This window comes from Astyanax mexicanus, chromosome 4, assembly GCF_023375975.1.
Source record: "Astyanax mexicanus isolate ESR-SI-001 chromosome 4, AstMex3_surface, whole genome shotgun sequence".
NCBI classification, from domain to species: domain Eukaryota; kingdom Metazoa; phylum Chordata; class Actinopteri; order Characiformes; family Acestrorhamphidae; genus Astyanax; species Astyanax mexicanus.
Genome location: NC_064411.1, coordinates 54455276 through 54481019, shown reverse-complemented (window position 1 = coordinate 54481019; position 25744 = coordinate 54455276). Strand labels below are relative to the sequence as shown.

Here is a 25744-nt window from a genome sequence, read left to right as displayed (position 1 = left end):
TTTTATTTAGCTTTACTGGCTGGTAAAATCACTTTCGTAGAGTGTATTGACACAATGCTTAATGCAAGATGTGGGCTAGAGAAGTATAAAGTCCCCAGTGTTGATCTGTGTACAACTCCATCCAGTACTTTTGGAATAAGTTGGGGAATAAAATCCAGTTACTAGTTACAGTTAATAATAGCACTTATTAAAAGATCTTCTGCTAAACTTCTAAAAGTCTTTAAGGTCTTGTTGAGTCCATGCTTCCAAGGAACAAAGCTGTTTTGCTGGTGCAAAAGGGGGACCAACTCTATATTAGGCTGGTGGTTTTATTGTTACGGTTCTTCCCTTCGCCTCTGTGTTTGATGGACTTGCTGCACTGACCTTTGTGACAAAGTCTAAAGCATTTCTTTGAAGTCAACACAAAGCCAAAGTTGAAAGGTCAAGCTGGCCTTTGTAAGCCACTTTGGCGGCCTTTTGTTGTTCGCTGGGCGTCCACAAAAGCATGTGGAGTCAGGGGGTCCCTGTTTCCCCTTAACCGTGAATAAGAAAACACCCCCCCAATCCCCAAAAACAAGGAAACACTGCCTCAGCATCGACTGCGTTAAGCTGTGTAATGTGTTCAGAAGCAGCCGCCCCCACGGTGGGCATATTGTCACCTCCTGCTCGTGAGTAAACAGATCCTTTTTGGCTGGTTTTGCGCTGACACAGTTCGCCCCCGTTACCCACCGCCCCCCTCTCTGCTGGGCGCTTGTTCGGGAGCGAAGCCAGAAACGGAGGGATGGGTTTTAGGCTGGTGGGACGGAGAGATGGAGGGATGGAGGGAGGGGGAAAGTGTGAGGGGACGGGAAAAAAAAGGAGGGGTGGATTGAGTGGAGGGACTTGTGCAAAACAACAGATCACTGCCCCCCTCATCCTTTTGTGTCGACAGCGATAATCCATCTGAACAAGCCCTCGCGCCCAAGCCCTCGCGCTCAAGCCCTCGCGCAAAAGCCCAAGCCCTATCCCTATCCCTAGCCCCCCCTTCCCCTACTCTCGCAACCTACGAGACCTCCCCCTTTTTTTCCCACCTCCTGCCTTACTTTCAAGTAAACAAACCTCCTCACAGACTCTGCAACACTTCTCTTATCTTTTATCTTACATTGTTTTAAAGCATCGATTTTAAAGCATTGAAGCCTCAATTGACCTGGATCGCAAGTTCGCCAGTTTGCCGCATGCACGAAAAAGCCGTAAAACACCAACTAAAGCGAATCCCAAGTCAAAATCCAGTTTTACGGTTAGAGAGCGAGGGATAAAAGAGGGAAGAGAATGAGTGTGAGTGTGTGTGATCTTGATTTAAAGACAAAACAGACATATGAGAAGTACCTTTCTATTTTCCCCCTTGTACTCTTGTTTACTTGCTACACACAGAGCCTAAAAAGATTTGGGAGTGGCTCTCAAAAGCTCTCGCTGGCTCTCGCACTCGCCAGAGCAGAGTCTAATGAGGTCACACCCTGGCAGTGTTTATCAACCTTGGGGAACGCCCACCGGCTTGTGATTGACATGTGGGATAAGCCCCGCCCCTTTTACTACAGCTCCACAGCCTGTTCACAACAACAACACAGCGAGAAGCACAGGGAGGAGAGGGAGCTGTCCGCGGTTCTGAAGGCTTTGGAAGTCGTGGGCAAGCAGCGAATGGGCGAACGAGCAGCAGAGGAGCCGAAGAGGGGAAAGAAGGGAGGAGGGATGGAGGGAGGAGGAAAGGAGGAGAGATAGAGGCATGTTTTTTTTTTGTGCGTGTGTTTTTGGTGCTCTAGTTAATCTTCCGTGGCATCCACACGTTGAGGAGCATCCCAAAAAACCCAAAAAATCGAGATGCCCAGTTTTGCGGACTTCTTGCATGCAAGAGGATAGCTTTGGGAAGTGGCTTCGTTTCAATGCATGCATTCATGAAGACATTAAGTGCACACTTTTTCTTCTTGGACTCTCGGAAGTGTATCAGACTTGTTTTCGACTTGTTTTCAATTGAGTGGAATCGAGGTTGAAGGGACCGAATTGGAGGATGCTTTCTCTTGCATCCCAATGGTTAGCGTAAACGATTGGAAGGTCAAATGTGGAAGGAAGCATCTGCTGGACTTGCACTTGTAAGTTCTGCTCCAAGATCTTTAGAGTCTCCAGGATCTTCAGGGTCTTCAGGGGAGAAGGTGCTGAGGGCTGGGTAACTTCAGCCCCAGCTGCACTCTCCCCTGGCTTATCGAGATCCAGGAATCTGTAAAAAAGGATTTCAATGGTCGCTTCTTGGACTTTACAATGGCCAGCGCACTTCATGCAGGACTAGAACTGGACGCTCAGGATTTTTTGATTCGGCTTGTTCACTCACAGTGGATTCACCTGGACAGGTGTGCACCACGGCCAGCAGTAAGTACCTGCCTACTTCAAAGCTTCCAAAAAAAGTTGTTTATTAAGTGTTGCTGATTGACAATGATATCTGGATTGGCGCTGGTCAGCTTCCAACCGTTCAATTGACCACTCAGGAACTCATTTAAAGAACCTTTAAAATCTTAAAAATCTTAAAAATGAAGATCTCTCTTAAAAAAACAATACTACAAATAGTTCATTTCCATAAAGAATGCCAAATACTGGCAAAAAATACCATAATGTGGTAAAAAAAAAAACTCTGTAGTAACTTTAGAATAAGTAGAGAACTGTTACAATATGGTTCTATAACTCTCAAAAAGGTTGTTCATGCAATCTATGCACTTACAAAATTTACAAAAATGGCTTGTAAAAAAGCATTAGGCAGTATGAACAGCATTAAAGGTCTCTTTAGAGAACCAACTTTGGAACCCAACATTGCACAGAACCTTTAATACCCTCTATTTTTAAGTGGTGTAGAACCTTACAATTCCTGAGAGGTTCTTAAAACTTTAAAACTATAGGTTCTTTTAGGACTTTTAATCCCAAAACATACAGGTTCTCTCTTAAAAACAATACTATAAAGAGTTTCTTTTCTTTTAAGAATGCCAAATACTGTGAAAAAGCACTTCTGAATCATGGTTGAAGCATACTTGAGTGCACAGAACCATGGTGTGGTATAATAACTCTATAGTAACTTTAGAATTAGTAGAGAACTGTTACAATATGGTTCTATAACTCTCAAAAAGGTTGTCAATGCAATATATGCACTTACAAAATTTACAAAAATGGCTTGCAAAGCATTAAGCAGTATGAACAGCATGAAAGGTTCTTTAGACAACCAAAGGTGGAACCCAACATTGGTAAAATCATGCACAGAACCTTTAATACCCTCTATTTTTAAGTGGTGTAGAACCTCACAATTCCTGAGAGGTTCTTAAAACTTTAAAACTATAGTTTTTTTTTACTTTTTAATCACTAAAGATACAGGTTTGAGGGATGTTTGGAGAGTGTGGAGACCCTACACATGATAAAAGAACCTTTTCATGATTTAAAGAACCTTTTTAAATGCCAACTTTGAAGTTCTACATAGGTAGAATTGTAAAATTGTTCTATAACCATGAAAAGGATTTAAATTCACATTAATTATGTACGAAATTGGCTCGTTGAAAGGTTCTTTAGAGAACCAAAGGTGGTTTCCAAAAGTGGTAGCATCATGCAGAGAACCTTTAATCTTGGAGGTTCTTTACACTGTAAAAAGGTCATTAGCATTTGCATTAATTGGATTTATCTGAGAAACCGCCCATTGAAACATTCATTACAGAACCAAATGTGGAACCCAAAGGTTCCTCTTCTTTGGTTCTCAAGGGAACAAAAACTAAATCTAAACTTATTAACATATTAATCTGGGCAAAGAACCATATAAGGAACCCATGAATCACTGTTTTAAAGCTTAACTAATGCCTGTGCAATTTAAAAGTTCTAATCTAATTCAAAACCTTTCCTAGAATCACATGCCCAGGGCTGGATCCATTAAAGTGGTTCATGTTTAACCACAAACCCCTTTTGACCTTATTAACCTTTATCAATGTTCTAGTTAGGTTAGTGGTGCTGGAATCCAGTGCAGTTTAGTGAGGGAGTTAGTGAGCTCTAGCACACCTGTTCCCACACCTGTTCTCTACCTGCATCAGGTGTGTTTCAGCCTGATAGGTCAGAAGTGCAGATGTTGCAAAACGCAGATGCTGGTAAAGCTGCTGGGCTGACTGTTGCGTAGCTACAGTAAAACACCTACTCCAACTATAGAGAGCCTTCAGAGCATCTGGAGAACTGAGAGCTGCAGGTAAAGACATGTGAAGGGGTAAAAGAGAAAGAGAGAGAGAAATAGAAAGAAAGAGCAAGATAATCTAGAGATAGAAAGAGAGAGATGATCTATATAGCTAGAGAGATGTATATATATAGAGAGATGATATATATAAAGAGAAAGCTAGAGATAGATGATCTAGAGAGGTATAGAGAGAGATGATCTACAGAGGTGTATATATATAGAAAGATGATCTTTAGAGGTATATATAGAGAGATGATCTACAGAGGTGTGTATATATATATATATATATATATATATATATATATATATATATATATATATATATAGAGAGATGATCTACAGAGGTGTATATATATATATAGAAAGATGATCTAGAGAGGTATATATAGAGAGAGATGATCTAAAGAGGTATAGAGAGAGAGATAGATGATCTAGAGAGGTATATATAGAGAGAAAGAGAGAGATAGATGATCTAGAGAGGTATATAGAGAGAGATGATCTAGAGAGGTATATATAGAGAGAAAGAGAGAGATAGATGATCTAGAGAGAAATATATATATAGAGAGAGGTGATATAGAGAGGTATAAAGAGAGAGAAAGAAAGAGAGAGATGATCTATAGAGGTATAGAGAGAGATGATCTTTAGAGATATATATAGAGAGAGATGATCTAAAGAGCTATATATAGAGAGAAAGAGAAAGATAGATGATCTAGAAAGGTATAGAGAGATAGATAGATGATCTAAAGAAGTATATATATAGAGAGAGATGATCTAGAGAGCTATATATATATAGAGAGAAATGAGATAGAGAGAGAGAGAGAAAGAGAGAGAGAGATTGTAGGAAGAGTTGTAAAAGGAGGTGTATATACAGAGAGAGATGTTTATGCATATAGAGAGAGACAGAGAGAGAGAGAGAGAGAGAAAGAAAGAAAAAGAAAGAGAGAGATGATATAGAGCTAGAGAGAGAGAGAGAGAGACAGAGAGAGAGGGAGAAAGAGAAAGTGAGAGAGAGAGAGATTGTAGGAAGAATTGTAAAAGGAGGTGTATATACAGAGAGAGATGTTTATGCATATAGAGAGAGAGACAGAGAGAGAGAGAGAGAGAGAGAGAGAGAGAAAGAAAGAAAAAGAAAGAGAGAGATGATATAGAGCTAGAGAGAGAGAGAGAGAGACAGAGAGAGGGAGAAAGAGAAAGTGAGAGAGATGGTCAAGAAAGAGAGATGCTTGAATCTCTGCACCAGGAGTAAAGCAGCATAAAGTTATCCAAAAGCAGTGTGTAAGACTGGTGGAGGAGAACACGATGCCAAGATGCATGATTTAAAAACTGTGATTAAAAACCACCAGGGTTATTCCACCAAATATTGATTATTTCTGAACTCTTAAAACTTTATGAATATGAACTTGTTTTCTTTGCATTATTTGAGGCCTGAAAGCTCTGCATCTTTTTTGTTATTTCAGCCATTTCTCATTTTCTGTAAATAAATGCTCTAAATAATAATATTTTTATTTCGGAATTTGTACATATATATATATATAGAGAGAGAGAGGTGTAGAGAGAGCTCTGCAGGGTGGTGGTGGTGGTGGGGGGGGGGGGGTTACTGGATTAATGAGAGCAAACGTCTCGGGGGGCTTAAAGTCAGGCAGCCATCAGGAGAATGCTGGAACACACACACACACACACACACACCCCGGGAGCTGCATGCCTCGGGTACAGCTGACAACACTGCAGCATCCCACACACTGAAACACTGACACTCTAAACAGCCCTCAGTATTACAGTATTATACCTGCAGCATCCGGCCCTCATCACCTGCCCCCCCCACACACACTACACACACACTACACACAGGTTACTTATTAACACCTTACAACAACCACCTACAGTTATCCTCATACTAATAACCTACTACTAACATACTGTTTACTCATTAATCACTTATTAATTACTGCTCAGGTATTGCTCAGTTATTAATCATTAATTATTATTTATTTTGTATTTATTAATGCCACATTTTAATTAATAAGATTTGGTTTAATTAATATATTATTTGGTTATAACTAGGATATAGTTTAGTTATCAACCACTTTTTACCCTAAGTTATTGCTTTATTTTTAAACAGTAATAAACTAGAATTAATTGTTTATTAAGCATTATTAAGGTATGCTTTTAGTAGTTTTTAATTATTATTTTTTTTAGTTAAATTTAGTTTGTTTTAGCTGTTTTAGCTGTGTTTTCACAATTCTTTTTAATTTCTTTCTTTTCCTTTATTGTTTTTAGTTATTGTTTATTTATATTTACACATAAAACACTCTTTTATGTGTTTCATTTTATTTATTCATCTGTAGTCTCTTAATTTTTTAACCTTATTTGTTTTATATATTTTTTATAATATCGTATATAACTTATTAAAATGCTTATTTGTTTTTAATTACTATTATCAATGTACTCCGAGCTTAAATAAAGGTTGATTGATGGATTGATTTATTATTAAGATATGGTTTAGGTATGAGTCAGTAATTATTAAGTAATTTTTAAATAAATGCCTTAAAAAAAGACCACATTTGGTTCTTTTGGTATTAATAAATTTTAATTAATCAGATTTGGTTTAGTTATTAATCAGTTATAACTAGAATTGAGTTATAATCAGTTTAGTTTTTAATACATATTTTTGCTTTATATATCATTAAGTTATGTTCTATTAAACATTAAAAAAATTGCATTATTCAGTTATTAATCCGTTATCATTAAGGTTTGGTTTAGTTATTGATCAGTTAATAATTAGTTATTTTGAGACATTAGAAAAATTTTTTTTTTTATTTAGTTTAATTATTAATGAGTAGTTTTTAGCTATTTATCATTTATCGTAAAGTATTTTTCAGTTAATAATCAGTAATTGTTAGTGCTTATCCATATTATTTTATTTTATTAATGAGTACTGTTCAATTATTATTTATTTCAGATATTAAACAGTTATTTGTATTTGTAATTTATACAGTATATAACATGAATATATAATAATGTATAAACTAATGCATTTTACCTGTATATTTAAAAATGTTAGGGATAGTAAGCAAACTGTGTCATATTCTGATATAAAAGCAGCATTGAGTTTTTTCAGACTCTAACTCTAATTTAATATAAATATAATGATTCTGGCTGCATCTGAAATATGATTTGATTTTATGATGACATCACCTTGCACTACAGCTCGGGGCTAAACCATATTAACCAATAATATCAAGTTTCAGCAACCCCCCACCCACCAAACCCATATTCACAAGGAAAAAATGCTCAGCTGAGACCCTAAGTGATGTATTTTTTACATACAGTATTTATATTACAGTATATTATCATAAAAATATATTTACACAACATACTTTAGGTTTTAGCAAGTCATTTACTCAATTTACACAATAGATTATATTAGTAAACAGTGCCTTGTGTCTTGTTTAGTGAGAAAACTGAAGTTATAACCTCTTAGACACCACTTAATAAGCAATTACTATTCATTACTATGTAGTTACAATGTAATAGCAATGTAATTGCAGACAAATAATAAACAGCCCTTGTAAGTTATATATAATAACAGGTTTTGATGCATATAATGCATTAATTACTATGACTTAAAATGTAATTAATATGAAATAACAGTGCAACATCAGGTAAACTATTAAAAAAGTCACAAGACTTGTGTTCGAGCATTTGATTTGACATAATAGATGTTTTTAATAAACAATGCTATTTATCTTTATTATTGACACTACTTAATATGCAATTACGTTTAATTACATGTAATTATTGCAGTATAATAAATAAAAAAAGTCTATAAGTTCTATTAATTGTAATTAAACTCCTGTTTAAAAAAAAACAGCATCTGTAACGTCATAGACACTACTTAATAAGTAATTACTATTAATTGCATTCAATTACATGCAATTAGCATGTAAATTGCAGTGCAACAGCACACACACTAATAAACAGTTCATGCAAGTTACATTCATTGGTATTAAACTCCTGGCTTTTTGTTTTATAAAATGTTTAAATGCATATGATGCATTCTTTTTACTGTTAATTACAATGTAATTAATATGTAATAACATTAGCATTAGCATTTAAACCATTAAGCATTAAATATACTTATTATCTAACGTTCACTGCTCTTAACATTAAGTTGCACTAATTGTTGCTGACACAGTGGTGCAAGTGCACACACACACACACACACACACACACACACACCCTTATAGCATCATGTCTTTGCAGTAGAGATGTATTGCCAATAGAATAGGACCGTCTATAGCAGATTAACACTGAATACAATCAAATCCTCATAGCAACGTGAGCCCAAGCCCTATTAGAAAGCCTTATTCTCTGCACAGTAGAGACTGTTACTCCAACAAAAGCAGGATAAACTCTTTTTAAAGCATTTTACTTCAGTAGAAAAGAAATGTGAAATGAATGAGCAGGTGTCCCGTTACTTTTGGCCGGGTGTGAAGATGAATAGCAGCTGTTTAAGGGGTTAACAGCAGATAAGGGCTGCAGAAGATGCTGCACAGTTGCGGGTCTTGGAGATGGCCGTGTAATTCCCATCTGGCTGCCCTTATCCATCCCCCCAGCCCCCCTCACACACACACACATACACACACACACACTCTGCCTCCTGCACATAAACAAGCATGCTTGCAGTCTCGGGCCTCTCTGCTCACACTGACCTACATACCGGCTCTCCCTCCACACTGCTGCAGATGTGTATCGTGCTTACACACACACACACACACACACACACACACACATACACACACACACACACACTGCACCGCTGCACGACACACAATTCAGTGTGGCGAGTAAGCACAAAAACACAAGCACATGCAGCACCAAAAAGCTTAACAGTGGACCACACTGTCACATTAACTAAACATCTGACTTATTAATACATTCCATGTTCTGTGCTTATTATCCATTTATTACTATTAATTACAGTGCAATTACTAATATATAAAATATATATGTATATGTATATATATATATATATATATATATATATATATATATATATATATATATACACACACCTGAAAAAAATTAAGAGACCACTCAGTAAACAATATTTGGTGGAATAACCCTGGTGGTTTTTAATCACAGTTTTCATGCATCTTGGCATCATGTTCTCCTCCACCAGTCTTACACACTGCTTTTGGATAACTTTATGCTGCTTTACTCCTGGTGCAAAAATTTAAGCAGTTCAGTTTGGTGGTTTGATGGCTTGTGATCATCCATCTTCCTCTTGATTATATTCCAGAGCTTTTCAATTTGGTAAAATCAAAGAAAATCATCGTTTTTAAGTGGTATAATATATATATATATAACAGTTAAACAGTGCTATTCTATGGATTATGCTCATCTATATACAGATTATATTCAGTACATACACTGCAATGCTGCACAACTCACATTTTTGCACAAGTAAACCCCAAAAAACACGAGAATTTGCATAGCTAGAAAGCTTAACAGTGGACCAGTGTCATATTAATACATTAATTAATACATTAAACATCTGAATTTTTTATATTTTCCATGTTTTGTGGTTATTATCCAGTTATTACAATTAAATGCAATCCTATAATATATTACTATATACTATAATGATTTTCAATAACTTCTCTTACATATTTACCAGTTATTATAATTATATTATAGGTACAATGCAATTACTATGTAATAATGGTGTAATAACAGTTAAACAGTGCTTTTCTATTGATTATGCTAATCTATATAGAGCTTACATTGATTTGCATGGGGGACTCACTCTTAGTAACACTCAAGGGAAACATCATGGTAGGTGATTCCAATAAACTGGCCAATTAGTGCCAGTACAGAGTATATTGGTAGGTGTTTATAATAAAGTGGACAGTGTATAAAGCTAAAATATAGAATGGCGCCCATGAAATATCTGTATTTCTATGCAGTTCTTTTCTTTAATACATATAATATAAGCACTTTTATTCATTCATTAAAGTAATTACTATGCAGTACGAGTGTATTAGTGGTATTTATATGGATTTTGCACGGTTTTGAGCGTGAGAACCGGTTCACGCTGGCAGCAGAATCTCATTGACCCAGAATCTGCAGAGACGCGGGGGAGAATCCGCGGAGGGCCGGCGTTAATAGCTCTGCTCGCGCAACTGGGTTATTCAGAGTCACTTCTAGGACGAGGAAGGAACACGGGTCCCGGCGGGATCAGAACCGGTCCTGCCTCTTATCTCTTATCTCTGTTCCGGTACCCACACCTTCCCAGCATGCACTGCTGCTGTTTCCCCCGAACCGTGACTGTACTTCCCCCTCAAGAGAGAGTGATGCAACGTCTGGTGGCTGTAATGATGCAATGAGTACCTCAGCACTGGACCCGAGAGACTCCACTCACACACTGTATACACACCCGCCTGGCCACTTTATTGGAAACACCTCATTTTTAGCTCTGTTTGTAGTCTTTCTGGTGATGCCTAGCTGGTAAAACTGTAGAGCAGGGGTTTCTGATAAAGTGGCCGACAAGTGAAAATGCAATGTACGTGTTTCCAATAAAGTGGCCAATAAATGGAAATGCAGAGTAGGTGTTTTTTCTAGTTAAGTGGTCAATAAGTGAATACGCAGAGTAGGGGATTCCAATAAAGTGGCCATGAGAGTAAAAAAAAACACAGGTTAGGTGTTTCCAATAAATTGGCCAACATATGTAAATGTATAGATATGGGGTTTCCAACAAAGATGCCAGTAACTGGAGAACATGGGTTGGTGTTTCCATTAAAGTGGAATTAATTAATTAATTAATAGCATTAATAGAGGGGTTTCCAATAAAGCGGCCAATAAATGTAAGTCAAAAGTGGCCAGCGACTCAAATACCAGGGTTAAAGTTTCCAATAAGTGGATATCTATTGCTTGTGTTTCCAATAAAGTGGCCAGGTATTTCAAGTTGGTGTTCAAAGTGGCCAGGGAAAACGCAAAGTACGTGTTTCCAATAAAGTGGCCAATAAATGGAAATGCAGAGTAGGTGCTTTTCTAGTAAAATGGTCAATGAATACGAGTAGGGGTTTCCAGTAAAGTGGCCAGTGAATGTAAATCCAGTGCAAGTGCTTCTAATAAAGTGCCCAGCATGTGGAAATGCATAGATGCATAGGGTGTTTCCAATAAAGTGGACCAAAAAAGTGGCCAGGTATTTCAAGTTGGTGTTTTCAAAGTGGCCAGGGACTTAAAATCCAGGGTTGGTGTTTCCAATAAAGTGGCCAGTCAGTTAAAAAAATGCAGAGCAAGCATTTCTTGTTCAGAGGGCAGCAAGTAGAAATTCAAGTTAGGTGTTTCTAATAAAGTGTCCAGTGAGTGTAAATGCCAGTACCCATATAAATACAGTATGTGTCTGTGTATTAACTGCATGGTGCTGTGTGTGCAGAGTGCCCGGCTGGTATGAATGATGATGAGCGCTAACGAGGACAAGACGCTGAGATTTCTGCAGTATGTTGAAGACAGCGGTCTGAGAGCGTATAACGGCCTGATCACGCACAAGCTGGACTACGTGTGGAATGAGAAGAGCAGGAGCAGCATTCAGGAGAAAAACGACAAGAAGAGAAAGCAGGAAGAAGCTGGTAAAAGGTTAGTGTGGGCGAGAATTAGAGGTGGGCACAGGAAGCACATGGGTACACATCCATAAATACAGCCTACACAGTGGCACACGGGCACATACATGTGGTGAGAGTTAAAAATTACTGCTTTTTGGTTATTGCATACATATAGACCAAGATTATGGCCAAAAAAAAAATTCAATAAACAAACAATATACCAGAGTGAGCAGGCAGTGAGGTCATACACAATATATCCACAACAGGGCAAGAAGGGCAAGGCAAAAGGATGGTAAAACATGCAAAATTAGGTCAACACCAAAAAAGCTAACAAAATAAGGATGGGCTAGGCAAAAAAAGTGGTCGAGTAAGCAAAAAGGGTCGCAAACAAAAGGTAAAATAACAAAAGAAACACAAGTTAGAAGTAGAAATAGAAAAAGAGGCAATACCAGAGAGGAATGAGTGAAAGCAGGGGCTATTTAAACTTATAGTCCAGGTGTGAGTAATCAGCATGGGGAGCTGGAACGCCGATGCGTCACATGATCTGGCATATCCGGAGGGTTGAGTGCAGGTGAATCTTGGGAAATGGAGTCTTTTTTTGAGAGAGATTTCCATTCAGGTAGCAACAAGTTCAAATTTAACCCTAACTGATGCAGGGAGTAGCTTCTCATTTGTTAAACAACCATGTGGAAAGACCTGATCATCCTGTGGTCAATCATTTCAGAAGGGTGAGATTATTGAATTACATGCATCAATAATGCAGAGAAAACATCTAAGAACATTGCTAAAACAGCTAAAATAGCAATCAATACAAGATATTGTGGGAAAACATAATGCAGCTCTTGACAGAAATAAATGTCGAGAGTGTGAACAGCCACTGAATCAGATGCGGCAGTGCTGCTGGAGTTTTTAATCACTTCAGTTTCTCAATCAGTTTCTCTGATTTTGTTATTTATAGGTTTATGTTTGAGTAAAATTAACATTGTTGTTTTATTCTATAAACTACAGACATCATTTCTCCCAAATTCCAAATAAAAATATTGTCATTTAGAGCATAAAAAAAATAAATAAAAATAAAAATAAAAAAGATACAGAGCTTTCAGACCTCAAATAATGCAAATAATAAATCAAGTTCATATTCATAAAGAGTTTTTAAGAGTTCAGAAATAATCAATATTTGGTGGAATAACCCTGATGGTTTTTAATTACAATTTTTATGCATCTTGGCATCATGTTCTCCTCCACCAGTCTTACACACTGATTTTGGATAACTTTATGCTGCTTTACTCCTGGTGCAAAATGTAGCAGTATGTGGACAAGCATTGTCCTAATGGAATAGTAGGACAATGCCCATATTATTTTCACTTCTCTACAAATGCATTACCAACACGCACACACACACACACACACATACAGATGAACAGATGACCACTATAAGCTAACAGCTAGTTTCCCCCTGGCTTTGGCATGGTTCCACAGAGTGGTCGGATTTGCCCCCCTCTCCTTGGATTGGGGGTTGATTAATTTTTCAGAGTTGGACATATTTAGGCCTCGCTCTCGTTCACCACTCGTTTTTGTCGTTTTTGTCCTTGGTGCTGGACGCCAAGGTCGTGAGTGTGAAACGTGAAAAGGGTGAACATTTGCAGGAACATTAATAATACCTGTCCCTCCTCTGTTTCTATTATTGTGTTCGTTCAGAAAGTTAATTGTAGGAATGTAAAGAAGCTTCATTCAGCTCTGAAAAATAAAATAAGAGAGCACTTAAAAACGATGAGTTTCTTTGATTTTACCAAATTGAAAACCTCTGGAATATAATCAAGAGGAAGATGGATGATCACAAACCATCAAACCACCAAACTGAACTGCTTGAATATTTACACCAGTAGTAAAGCAGCATAAAGTTATCCAAAAGCAGTGTGTAAATCCTTTAATGCGTTGTGCCTGTGCGAAAGCTCTTACGTTCACTATTAAACATACATGTTACTGGCCCTCACTCCTGTTACTGGCACTCACTACTGTTACTGACACTCACTTGTGTTGCTGGAAAGCACTCCTGTTACTAGAACTCACTCCTGTTACTTGCACTTATTCCTGTTACTAGAACTCAGTCGTGTTAAAGGAACTTATTACTGTTTTCTGGCACTCATTCCTGTTACTGGAACTCATTCCTATTACTTGCTCTCATTCCTGTTACTGGAACTCAGTCCTGTTACTGGTACTCTCTCCTTCCTCTGGCACTCACTCCTGTTACTGACACTCACTACTGTTACGGTCAGTCACTCCTGTTACTGGCACTCACTCCTGTTACTGACACTCACTACTGTTACGGTCAGTCACTCCTGTTACTGGCACTCACTCCTGTTACTGGCACTCACTCCTGTTACTGACACTCACTACTGTTACGGTCAGTCACTCTTGTTACTGGCACTCACTCCTGTCAGTGGAACTCACTCCTGTTACTGATACTTACTCCTGTTTCTGGAACTCACTCTTGTTACTGGCACTCACTCCTATTACTGGCACTCAATCCTGTTACTTGAACTCACTCCTGTTTATGGCACTCCTCTTTCTGGAAATCACTCCTGTTACTAGAAATCACTTCTGTTACTGGCACTCATTCCTGTTACTGGCATTTACTCCTGTTACTAGCACTCAGTCCTTTTACTGGAACTCACTCCTGTTACTTTTTATGTTTTTACGAGTAACAGGACTGAAAGTACCAGGACTGAGATTTTAGCATAGAATAAGCAAAAACATGAAAAATAGCTAAATGGCGGCTATGCTAATAGCAAGAGGACAATGAGCACATTCTGATTTTCACAAAAATTGTATTTTAAAAATAAACCAATTAGCTTAATAAAAAATAATTTAGGTAACAGGACTGAGTGTTATGATTGAGCTCCTCCTCAGTCAGAGTTACAATAAGGTCAAATATACAGAATAACTTTGATCTTCCCATGATCTTCAGAAGTACCAGCTGATGTCACTTCCTGTTGTAGAATGTTCCAGATGTTTTTTTAGAATGGTTAATGTGTTACAGTGTGGGTAACAGGACTGAGTGAAACACAACAGGGACACAATTAAAAAGGGTATTTTTTACTTAAATATTATGGATTTATTATAAAAATATATATTTTAGAGCATAGATGGGACAAAATTACATCTCTGAAGGGTTTTAATAATTATTTTTCATGGTAAAGTTTATAGTTAGAGAGAGGGGGACAGGTAAAAATGCAGTTTTTTCAGTGTTTTAAGTAGTTTTTATTAATGTTTTTAATTACATATCTTACTTTTGCAACTAGGTCATCATACAAAACACTATGCTTATTAATAATATGTATTTTAAAGTTATTTTGTGTGCACATTTATACATGTAATTTCCTGGGGACTGAAATGGCACAGAGTCGGGGGAATATACCACATGTAAGCGATTCAGTAACTCATATATAATGTATATAATGTAAGATATTGATGTATAAGGTTATGTAATCATGCTGTTGGACTTCATTAAAGGCAGGAAATATATAAAATGAGTGAACAGTAAATGTGTGAAGCTGAGTGTTGAGTTCAGAGCGGCGGTGAGGGAGGAAGGATTCCTCGAAAGCTCAGAGTTACGTCATCACCCAGCTGAGAGCGAGCCACGCTCTGCCAGCAAGTGCATTACTGAGAGAGATATAGCGGCTGGAGTAACTTTAACCAGAAAATAATCCCAAACAATACATGTTTCCGGCTGTACAGCGCTAATATATTTCATTGGGATGTTGTCTGTGATCCATTATTCAGTGTTTAAGTGATTTTGGTTTCATAAACACTGTAAAACCACACTATTAGAGACAATACCTCAAACATACAGCTCTGTAAAAAATAAGAGTTTCTTTGATTTTTACCAAATTAAAAACCTCTGGAATATAACCAATAAGAAGATGGATGATCACAAGCCATCAAACCTGAAGCTAAGCTGCTTGAAGTTATCCAAAAGCAGTGTGTAAGACTGGTGGAGGAGAACATGATACCAAGATGCATGATTAAAAACTGTGATTAAAAACCACCAGAGTTATTCCACCAAATATTGATTTCTGACTCTTAAAACTTGATATGAATATGAACTTGTTTTCTTTGCATTATTTGAGGTCTGAATATTTGAGCTCTGCATCATTTTTATTATTTCAGCCATTTCTAGTTTATAGAATTCTGTAGTTTATAGAATAAAACAATGTTCATTTTACTCAAACATAAACCTATAAATAGCAAAATCAGAGAAACTGATTCAGAAACTGAACTGAGCTGTAAATCACTGATTTTACCCAAAACCATTCACTCTGCAAAGTTTGCAGACATTACAGTCTTTTACTTTAAATTTTCCAAAGTTACTAAAGCTGTTACTGAAGAAAAACAATGAAAAACCTTCCTTTAAGATCCAATTTTGACAGCTTTTTTTAAAGCTGTTTTTTTTAAAGATGCAATTTCATTGCCATCATGGCAATGTCCTGTTATGTTGAGTTTTTTACATTATAGTTTAGAAGTTTATAGACCTCCCAGAAAAGAAAACCAATGGAAATCAAACTTTTTAGGCCAAATATATGTGATTTGTCCCCAAAACATACTTATTGCAAAGTTTCTAGACTTTGTAGGAGTCAAACCAATACAAGCAGTGATTTTTAGGCCCAATTGGGATAGTTGGTCACATCTGCTTTTTCTCTGCAGCCATGTCTTACCCATCAAAACCTCAGAACTGTGTTATTTACATCAAATTTCAACCCAAAAACATATATTTTTCCAAGTTTATACATTTATACAGCAAGCAAACCAATGAAAACAGTGTTTTCAGGCCTAAATAAAGCAGTATATGTGGTTTACATCTACAATTTTCATGTCATTGTTATTCATTCTTGTTAATAGCCATAACTAGGACTTTAAACTTGTCCCTCAACAATAGCATGGCTTACTTACATTCATATAAATTACAATAATACTCCAATAAATGTATTAATTAACCATTTCTGAGTTGTGAGGTTTAGTTATGATGTAGACCAACAGTACATTTACATTTATAGCATTTAGCTGACAAGCATACAGTAGAGCACTATAGTCACCCAGACCAGGAATTGAACCCCAGACTCTGATAGCTGGTGGTGGTGTTATCCGCTACACCACACCAACCACAGTACAGCAGAACACACAGTACAGCAGCTCAGTATCTCTGTCAGCATCTCTACATCTACCTACACCATCCCTTCAACCATCCCCTCTGAGGACGTTCTGTTATCTAGAACCTTCTCACGTGCCGGGCTTGTGAGTGATCTCTCTCTCTCTCTCTCTCTCTCTCTCTCTCTCTCTCTTTCTCTCTCTCTCTCTCTCTCTCTTTCTCTCTCTGCTCGTCTTCTCAGCTGTTGCTGGAGTTAAATATTCATACGCCGCGGCTTGAAGGAGAAAAAAAAAATCTGGATTTTTCATGAGGAGAAGAAGTGGGTCAATCGTACGACCCAATTTAGAGAAAGAGAGAGAGAGAGAGAGAGAGAGAGAGAGACGGAGAGAGAGAGAGAGGAAGTAAAAAGAAGGATATAAAGAGAGGTACTGAGAAAGAAAGAGAGAGAGCGAATAAAAGGGAGAAAGAGAGATAATCAAATGGATAGATACTGAAAGAGAGAGTAAAAAGAAGAAAGATGCTGACTGAGAGAGGGAGAAAGAGAGAATGAAAGAGAGAGAAAGAGAGAGTAGAAAAAGGGTGATAGATAGAAAGGTACAGAGAGAGTGAATAAAAGAGACTGAAAGAGAAAGTGAATGAAAGAGAGAGGGAGAAAGAGAGAATAAAAAGAAGGCAATAGGGAGAGGTCCAGAGTAAGAGGGTGAATAAAAGAGACTGAGAAAGAGAAAGAGAGAGAGAGAGAGAGGGAGAGAGCAAATAAGGAGATAGAGAGAGGTACAGAGAAAGAGAGAGAGACTGAAAGAGAAAAGAATGAGAAAAAGATGCATATGGAGATTTAAGAGAGAAAAAATGAAAAAGAGAGAGAGATGGAGTATGGAATGAGAGAAAGTGAGAGAGAGACAAAAAATGAGAGTAAACAGAAAGAAAGAAAGAGAGAGAGGTAGATAGATCTGCAGTGTGAGTTAGACAGGAAGTGTTAGAGTGCTGACAGCAGGGGATTGTTCTGCCTGGTGACAGCTGGAGCAGCCAAGAGCCAATCAGATTGCTCAATTTACTGGAAAGAGGCGGGTCTTCCCTCACTTTACTGCGTCCCATTGGAGGGACGGCTGTGTCTCCAGGAGAGCATGGCAAATTTACCCATGCTCTCAGTCACATGATCACAACATGAGTTATGCTGTATCTGAGTTTTACTGTATTCATCTCATGTTATAGTTGAGTTAGGTTATATTCATGTGGAATTTGGTTTATGTTGTGTTTATGTAATATTTGATTTATGTTTTATTCATGTAGTATTTGAGTTATGTAGTATTTAGGTAGTTTTTGAGTTATGTAGTATTTATGTAGTATTTGAGCTATGCAGTATGTGAGTTATGTTGTATTTACGTAGTATTTGAGTTATATAGTATTTGAGTTATGTTGTATTTATGTAGTATTTAAGTTATGTAGTGTTTGAATAATATTGTCTTTATGTAGTATTTGAGTTACAATATGTAGTATTTGAGTTATGTTGTATCTATGCAGTATTTGAATTATGCTGTATTCATGTAGAATTTTAATTATTCAGTATTCATTTAGTAATATGGGGTCAAATTGCATTTATGTAGTATTTGAGTTATGTTGTATTTAAGTAATATTTGAGTTATTTAGTATTTGAGTTATGTTGTATTTAGTAGTATTTGATTTATATTGTATTTTAGTTTTGTTGCATTTATGTAGTACTTGAGTTATGTAGTATATTAGTTATGTAGTATTTAGGTAATATTTAAGTTGTGTAGTATTTGAATGACTTTGTATTAATGCAGTATTTAAGTTGTGTTGTATTTATGCAGTATTTGAATTAGGTTGTATGTGAGTTGTGTAGTATGTAGGTAGTATTTGAGTTAGGTTGTAAGTGAGTTATGTAGTACTTGAGTTATGTTGTATTTATGTGGTATTTGAGTTTTGTTTAATTTAAATAGTATTTGAGTTATTATGTATTTAAGTTATGTTGTATTTATGCAGTATTTGAGTTTGTTGTATTCGAGTTATGTGATATTTGAGTTATGTAATATTTAAGTTATGTAGTATTTGAGTTATGTAGTAATTGAGTTATGTAGTATTGAGGTAGTATTTGAGTTATGTTGTATTTGAGTTATGTAGTATTTGAGTTATGTAGTGTTCAAGTTATGTAGTATGTGAGTTTTGTAGAATTAAGGTAGAATTTAAGCTATGTAGTATTTAAGTTATGTAGTATTTGAGTTATGTAGTATTTAAGTTATGTAGTGTTTAAGTTATGTAGTATGTGAGTTTTGTAGTATTTGAGTTATGTAGTATTTGAGTTATGTTGTATTTGAGTTATGTAGTATTTGAGTTATGTAGTGTTTGAGTTATGTAGTGTTTAAGTTATGTAGTATGTGAGTTTTGTAGAATTAAGGTAGTATTTAAGTTGTGTAGTATTTAAGTTATATAGTATTTAAGTTATATAGTATGTGAGTTTTGTAGTATTTGAGTTATGTAGTATTTGAGTTATGTAGTATTTGAGTTATGTAGTATTTAAGTACAGTATAACGCAGAGAACTGAATCCTGGACCGCAGGTCGGCTGTTAGCCGTCGCTGCACCTGTTCTGCAGCACCTCACTGCTTTTCTGAGCCGACACAGTCTTATTAATAAAACACTCTGCTCTCTCTCTCACACACACACACACACACACACACACACACACACACACACACACACACTCACACACACACACTCACACACACACCTGTTCCCAACCTGGCAGACTGGCAGCTCATGTCTAGCCCTTTTGTTTTATCTGAGGCTGATAGTGGAGAGTTTTACTGTTATACAGCTTCAACTAATAGATCAGTAACAGGCCTCATGGTGGATTAGGGGTTATGGGTCTTGGGTTCAAGTCCCTATCTGAGTGGAGTTTCCATGTTCTCTCCTGGGTTAATTGTACTGTACTTGTCTGTGGAAGTATGTATGTTTGTAAATCTACAGGGGTTGGACAATGAAACTGAAACACCTGTCATCATTTTAGTGTGGGATTTTTGGTTTCATGCTAAATTGGAGCAGCCTGGTGGCCAATCTTCATTAATTGCACATTATTGCACCAGTAAGAGCTGTAAGAGTGTGAAGGTTCAATTAGCAGGGTAAGAGCACAGTTCTGCTCTAAATATTACAATGCACACAACATTATGGGTGACATACCAGAGTTCAAAAGAGGACAAATTGTTGGTGCACGTCTTGCTGGAGCATCTGCGACCAAGACAGCAAGTCTTTGTGATGCATCAAGAGCCACGGTATCCAGGGTAATGTCAGCATACCACCAAGAAGGACCAACCACATCCAACAGGATTAACTGTGGATGCTGTAAGAGGAAGCTGTCTGAAAGGGATGTTCGGGTGCTAACCCGGATTGTATAAAAAAAAAACAGGTGTTTCAGTTTCATTGTCCAACTCCTGTACATTTGATTATCACTTATTATTACTTACGAAAAAAAAGCATTCACTAGTTTAAAGCATCTTTTTGACATCACTGCATTGTTGAAGCGCTCAGCGTCGGTTCTGGTGGATCTCTGGAGTGCTGTATTTGGCTGAGGCTGCAGTGTGGTGGCGGCGAGGCTGGCTGGAGACAGTGTCTGGCAGAGTTTTTGGTTGTCGGTTCTGGGCGTGATCAGGAGCATGCAGCGCAGACAGCTGCCCCAGCACCCTGCTCTTTCTGCTAATGAGGGCTTAATGCCTCAGCCGTCATGTGTGTGTGTGTGTGTGTGTGTGTGTGTGTGTGTGTGTGTGGACTGGTTGTTGGGAGCAGCAGCAGTAGCAGCAGATTTGGTGTCTGTGTTGCGTGGGTACCCTGTTGCTAGGCAAAGTTAAACCCCTGACCAATGAACCCGGCTCTCCAGACTCCTGCTGTTCAGCAGCTGTGAGGCCCTGTGTGTGTGTGTGTGTGTGTGCAGACGTATGCTCAGGTAATAAAAGGAAGCCGGCGGCTGCCTTTGATGTTTTACAGGTGCTGCGTTGGTTAACCAGCAACAGCGAGTCACGGTGCCAAGTCTTATTGATGCTCCTACAGAACCTACATTGATGACATTCTCATTTTTTCTACCTTAAGACGTCTTATAGAGTCCATGTTGGATTTAGTGCTATTTTGGTGAAAATATACTGAAAATATACTGAAATTATTGATTTTCTTTAGTACTCACCCCTTCATACTTTTTATGTCTATAACTTTCTATGCACACCATATGCTCTAAAAGCATCCGTGCAACTATGTGAGATTCCAAAGGAACCACCTAGCTACCTAACCAACCTAGCAGCCATGTGTTACATCATAACAACCATAACAGCCTTTTAGAACTTTATGTAGATTATATTATTATGTTTGTTCCTTCACAGGTCTTGTATAGTTCATGCCTTGTTGGATTTAGAGCTATTTTGGTGGAAATATACTGAAAATATACTGAAATTATTAATTTTTGCTAGTACTCATCCCTCATACTTTTTATATCCAAGTACTCTAGAAACATCCTTGCTACCAGGTGAGATTCCAAAGCAACCACCTAGCTACCTACGCACCCTAGCAGCCACTTGTTACATCATAACAACCACATAGCAACCAACAACATAGCATATCAACTTGTTAGCAGCACCTTAGATATTCTTCCTCTTCCTTTCTGATTGTGTCTGTCTTTAGTGAAATCTCAATGACCAGAGCTCCTTGTACTGGATTATATTGGTGTCTTCACATCATTAAGCCACAAGTGTGATTAAGTTTGAGTTGCTGTGTTTAAGTTGAGACTGTGTTTCACATTTGCTACCTTTTGTGCTTTTCATTATTTATTTATTTAATGTGTCTAACCAGGTGAAAATAGAGATTCTAAGCTTAACGCTTAAAGCTGCAGCAGCTATAATAAGAAAAAGCAGCATAATTGAAATCTACAGTGAGGCAACATCAACTATTATGGGATGGTTGCATCTAGATCTAGGTCTAAATCTAAATCTAGACTGAACAGGATGATTTATGCCATTAAAATGTTGAATGGAGCCCCAGTTTGAGAGTATGTTGAGAGTTCCTCCTCCCCCGAGAAAATTACAGACCGGAATAACCAACTACTGTTAACTTAATGCACCTAATATTAATGCAAATTGGCAATTTTATCATTTATCATTAAAACTCTACAAAAAATGCTACACAGAGCCTGTGAAAATGAATAGAAATTACTGATTAACTTTATAGTTATAGTAAAAAATCAGGTCAAAAGTGTGACCATTTCAATAAATTGGATTCATTTGGTTCAGACAACAGAGTTTAGTGTTTTAGCAGTTTTCAGAAGCATGTGGGTGGGATAGAATAACTAAACTAAAAACTTTTTTTAAAACAAAGGGTCTCCAAGACTCAACAAACCACCCACTGCTTTAACAGACTGTATGTAAGCAATTGCCTCTTTGTGTTTATGCACCACACAGTGTGTGTGTGTGTGTTTTTGTGTGTGTGTTTGTTGGTCATCAGTAGCTTTGTGCTAATGAATAGCATGCTGGAATTACTCATCTGAAAGAAGGGCTCAGTCAGAAGCATCGATTAGTGTTTAACCCCGGCTGCGGCTGCACTCGCAGACACAAACGCAGAGTGAAAGGCTTCGGCTCGGCGTGAATTGATTTCTTTTAGCGGTTGACTGGCCTGATTTTAGAGCTTTAGTGCACCGGGGGACGCTCCGGCCTTGCCAGAGTGCTCGAGTTTTTCTCTTATTGTGAATAAAATCAGGAGATTTCAGTGTTAAATTGAAATTTCAGATAATGCATTGAATAACGATTAATCTATTGAACAAAATGCACTATAAGGCACATTTAAAATCCTTTAATTTTCCTAAAAATCATCAGTGTGTCTCTTATAATCCAGTGCTCCTTATGTATGAATTCTACCAGTCAGGTATTAAGTAGCAATAAAGCCACTTTACTGAAGTACAGAGTTATACAGGAGTTTCAGTTTAGCACCGAGACCGACTAGCACTGCTGGAACAGCATTAGAATTAGCCACTAGCCACGCTAAGCACTAGCTCTTTCACCATTCAGAGGTGAGTTTTAATGACCTGTAGCCTGCTGCTAACCCTGGATAGCCCTGCTGGAGCAGTATTAGCATTAGCCACTAACTGCGCTAAGCACTAGCTCTTTTGCCATTCAGAATTGAGTATTAATTACCTCTAGCCTGCTGCTAACCACGGCTAGCCCTGCTGGAGCAGTATTAGCATTAACCGCTAACTGTGCTAAGCGCTACCTCTTTCGCCATTCAGAAGTGAGTATTATTGGCCTGTAGCATGCTGCTAACCCCAGCTAGCACTGCTGGAGCAGTATTAGCATTAGTCGCTAACCGCACTAAGTGCTAGCTCCTTCTCCATTCAGAGGCGAGTATTATCAGACTGTAGCCTGCACATTTACAGTGTTAAAACAAGTTCCTCAGAGTGTCACTGTCAGGCAGCATTAGCTGCTAAACACAGCTAACACTAATGGTTAGCCGCTAATGCTAATGCTAATGCTGCTGCACCCAGCCTTAGTTGAAATCTGCAAATCTAAGCTTACTGTAAATAAACCGGAGCATTTTACTCATCCAAATTAACAGTTTTCGGGACAAAAATGTAGATTGACATACAGCACTCGTTTGACTTTAAAATATTTTTTTTTTTAAAGAATTATAGTTTTGTTAACTTAACTTAGCTTAGCTTAGCTTAGCTTAACTTTACACGTCTTGTCAGCCAGTGGCAAGACCTGCTGAATTAAAAGGAAAACATGGCAACACCCCTGTTCCTTATTAGTGTTGCATGTTGCGACTTATGTATGAAAATAGACCAGAAAATAGACGTTTATTGATAGTGCACCTTATATTTATGTGCAAAAATACAATAATTTTATGACCTGTATAACTAAAAAAACAACATCTATAACAATGCATACTTTACCCATTATTACACTGTTATTACATGGATTGTAAATGTGTATCTACACATTCACTGATTATAAAGTGAAACCGCTTGTGTGAGTTATTTAGAAATATTAACAAAGTTAAAGCATATTGTCTGATTTCCTTTTTTTTCACCTTTAGGACAGGTGAGGAGGTTCCAGCGGAGGTGAAGCACCTGCGTATGGCCTCCGGGACCATGCCGGCCCCCGCCGAGCGAGTGTCCCCCCAGCATCCCCAGCTCTGCAGCGCCGGATTCGCCGTCCGCTCCCAGTCCCTGCACTCCGTCGGGGGCGGAGAGGAAGAGGGCAGCCCCACCTCCCGCAAACTGCCTCCGCCCAAACCTCGCCGTGACCCCAACACCAAACTCAGCATCTCCTCCGACTCTGTGGACTTCAGCAGCTCCCCCTGCAGGGGCGGAGACCCCGACAGGTGTGACGGTGAGTTAAACCTCTTTAAACTGCAAGCTTAACATTAAAAAGGCCTTAAAAACTTGGTGCTTGGGCCCCTGTGATTGCCATTTGCAATTTAACCCTTTCAGACCCTGCATCCATTACAATAGGCATCATGTATTTTCTTTATTATAAAATCTTTTCTTGCACACAACACTATTAACACTATTTTAGAGATAATTTCCATCAAATTGGAGCATGAACCAGCCAATGAACAACTTTATAAACAAATAAAACAGTAACTTTGCCCCGCCCACTGCAAAAACACTGGAAAAACAGTAGTACTAGAGCAAATGAAGGCAAAGAAACAGCTAATTACTACTAACTTACGATTTTAACACTTTTTAATCATGTTTTTTTTTTACTGTGTAGGGACGGTTTATGAAATAAAAAGGTCATTATTAATTATAACATTTTACACACAGGCTTCTGATGCAATGAAAATAAAACAACTATTCAATATTTTAGTTAATAGGATTTATTTTCTGTATACATTTCATAGTAGAATATTACTAAAATTCTACAATAATATTCTAATAATTTTCAGTGCATTACAGACAAAAAATAAGCATTCTTAATATTTTCTTTCCATCACTAGAGATATTTCAGGTCTGAAAGAGTTAAGCTACGGGCAGCTTTTAGGTTAAGTGTTAGAATCTATTAAAGAAAATCCAAATATAAAATCCAGATCCAAAAAATATATATAGAAAAAAAGCAACCTTCAACTCAACCTTAAAAAAAATAAAATCCTGACTACTTTTATTAAAAATAACCAGTTCCACATTTATTGCCACCCTTAACAATTTCTTGGAAATAAATGTATTTGAACAATCTATGTACGGTGGCCGAGAAAGCCCAACGCAGTGCAAATTGAAAAGCGCTGCAAAAGCACAAAACACATCCATCAAAATTACAACACAGGCGCTGCAAATAGAAAAACGCGCTGCAAATAGAAAAATGCGCTGCAAATAGAAAAACGCGCTGCAAATAGAAAAACGCGCTGCAAATAGAACCACAACACAACAGAAGTGAGTCACAACACAACGGAATTTTCCCAGGGGACCTTAAAAGATGCTGTACCAGCTAAGCTGCGTCTTCAGTAACGTCTCGGACTTCACTGTTTTGTGAAGCAGAACTTTTAATAATATGCACACAACCGTGGTAATCACAGGTAATAAACATAACTTACTTTTCAGAAGCTTGTTTGCCACTTATGGTCCTTTGTATACAGCTGGTACAGCATCTTTTAAGGTCCCCCGGGAAAATTCTGTTGTGTTGTGACTCACTTCCGTTGTGTTGTGGTTGTATTTGCAGCGCGTTTTTCTATTTGCTGCGCCTGTGTTGTAATTTTGATGGATGTGTTTTGTGCTTTTGCAGTATCTATGCCATTATACTGTAGTTTATAAA

General features: G+C 37.6%; 1 protein-coding gene across 1 annotated transcript in view; it reads left to right on the top strand.

The window, feature by feature from the left end:
* Positions 1–1584: 1584 nt before the first annotated feature.
* Positions 1585–25744, top strand: part of nyap2b (neuronal tyrosine-phosphorylated phosphoinositide-3-kinase adaptor 2b) — a 56033-nt gene continuing 31873 nt past the window's right edge. Inside the window, exons 1-3 of the mRNA XM_022678625.2 lie at positions 1585–2376; positions 11640–11839; positions 24030–24325. Coding sequence (XP_022534346.2) covers positions 11658–11839; positions 24030–24325 — 478 coding nt within the window. The 5' untranslated portion in view covers positions 1585–2376; positions 11640–11657. The remainder of the gene's footprint in view (positions 2377–11639; positions 11840–24029; positions 24326–25744) is intronic.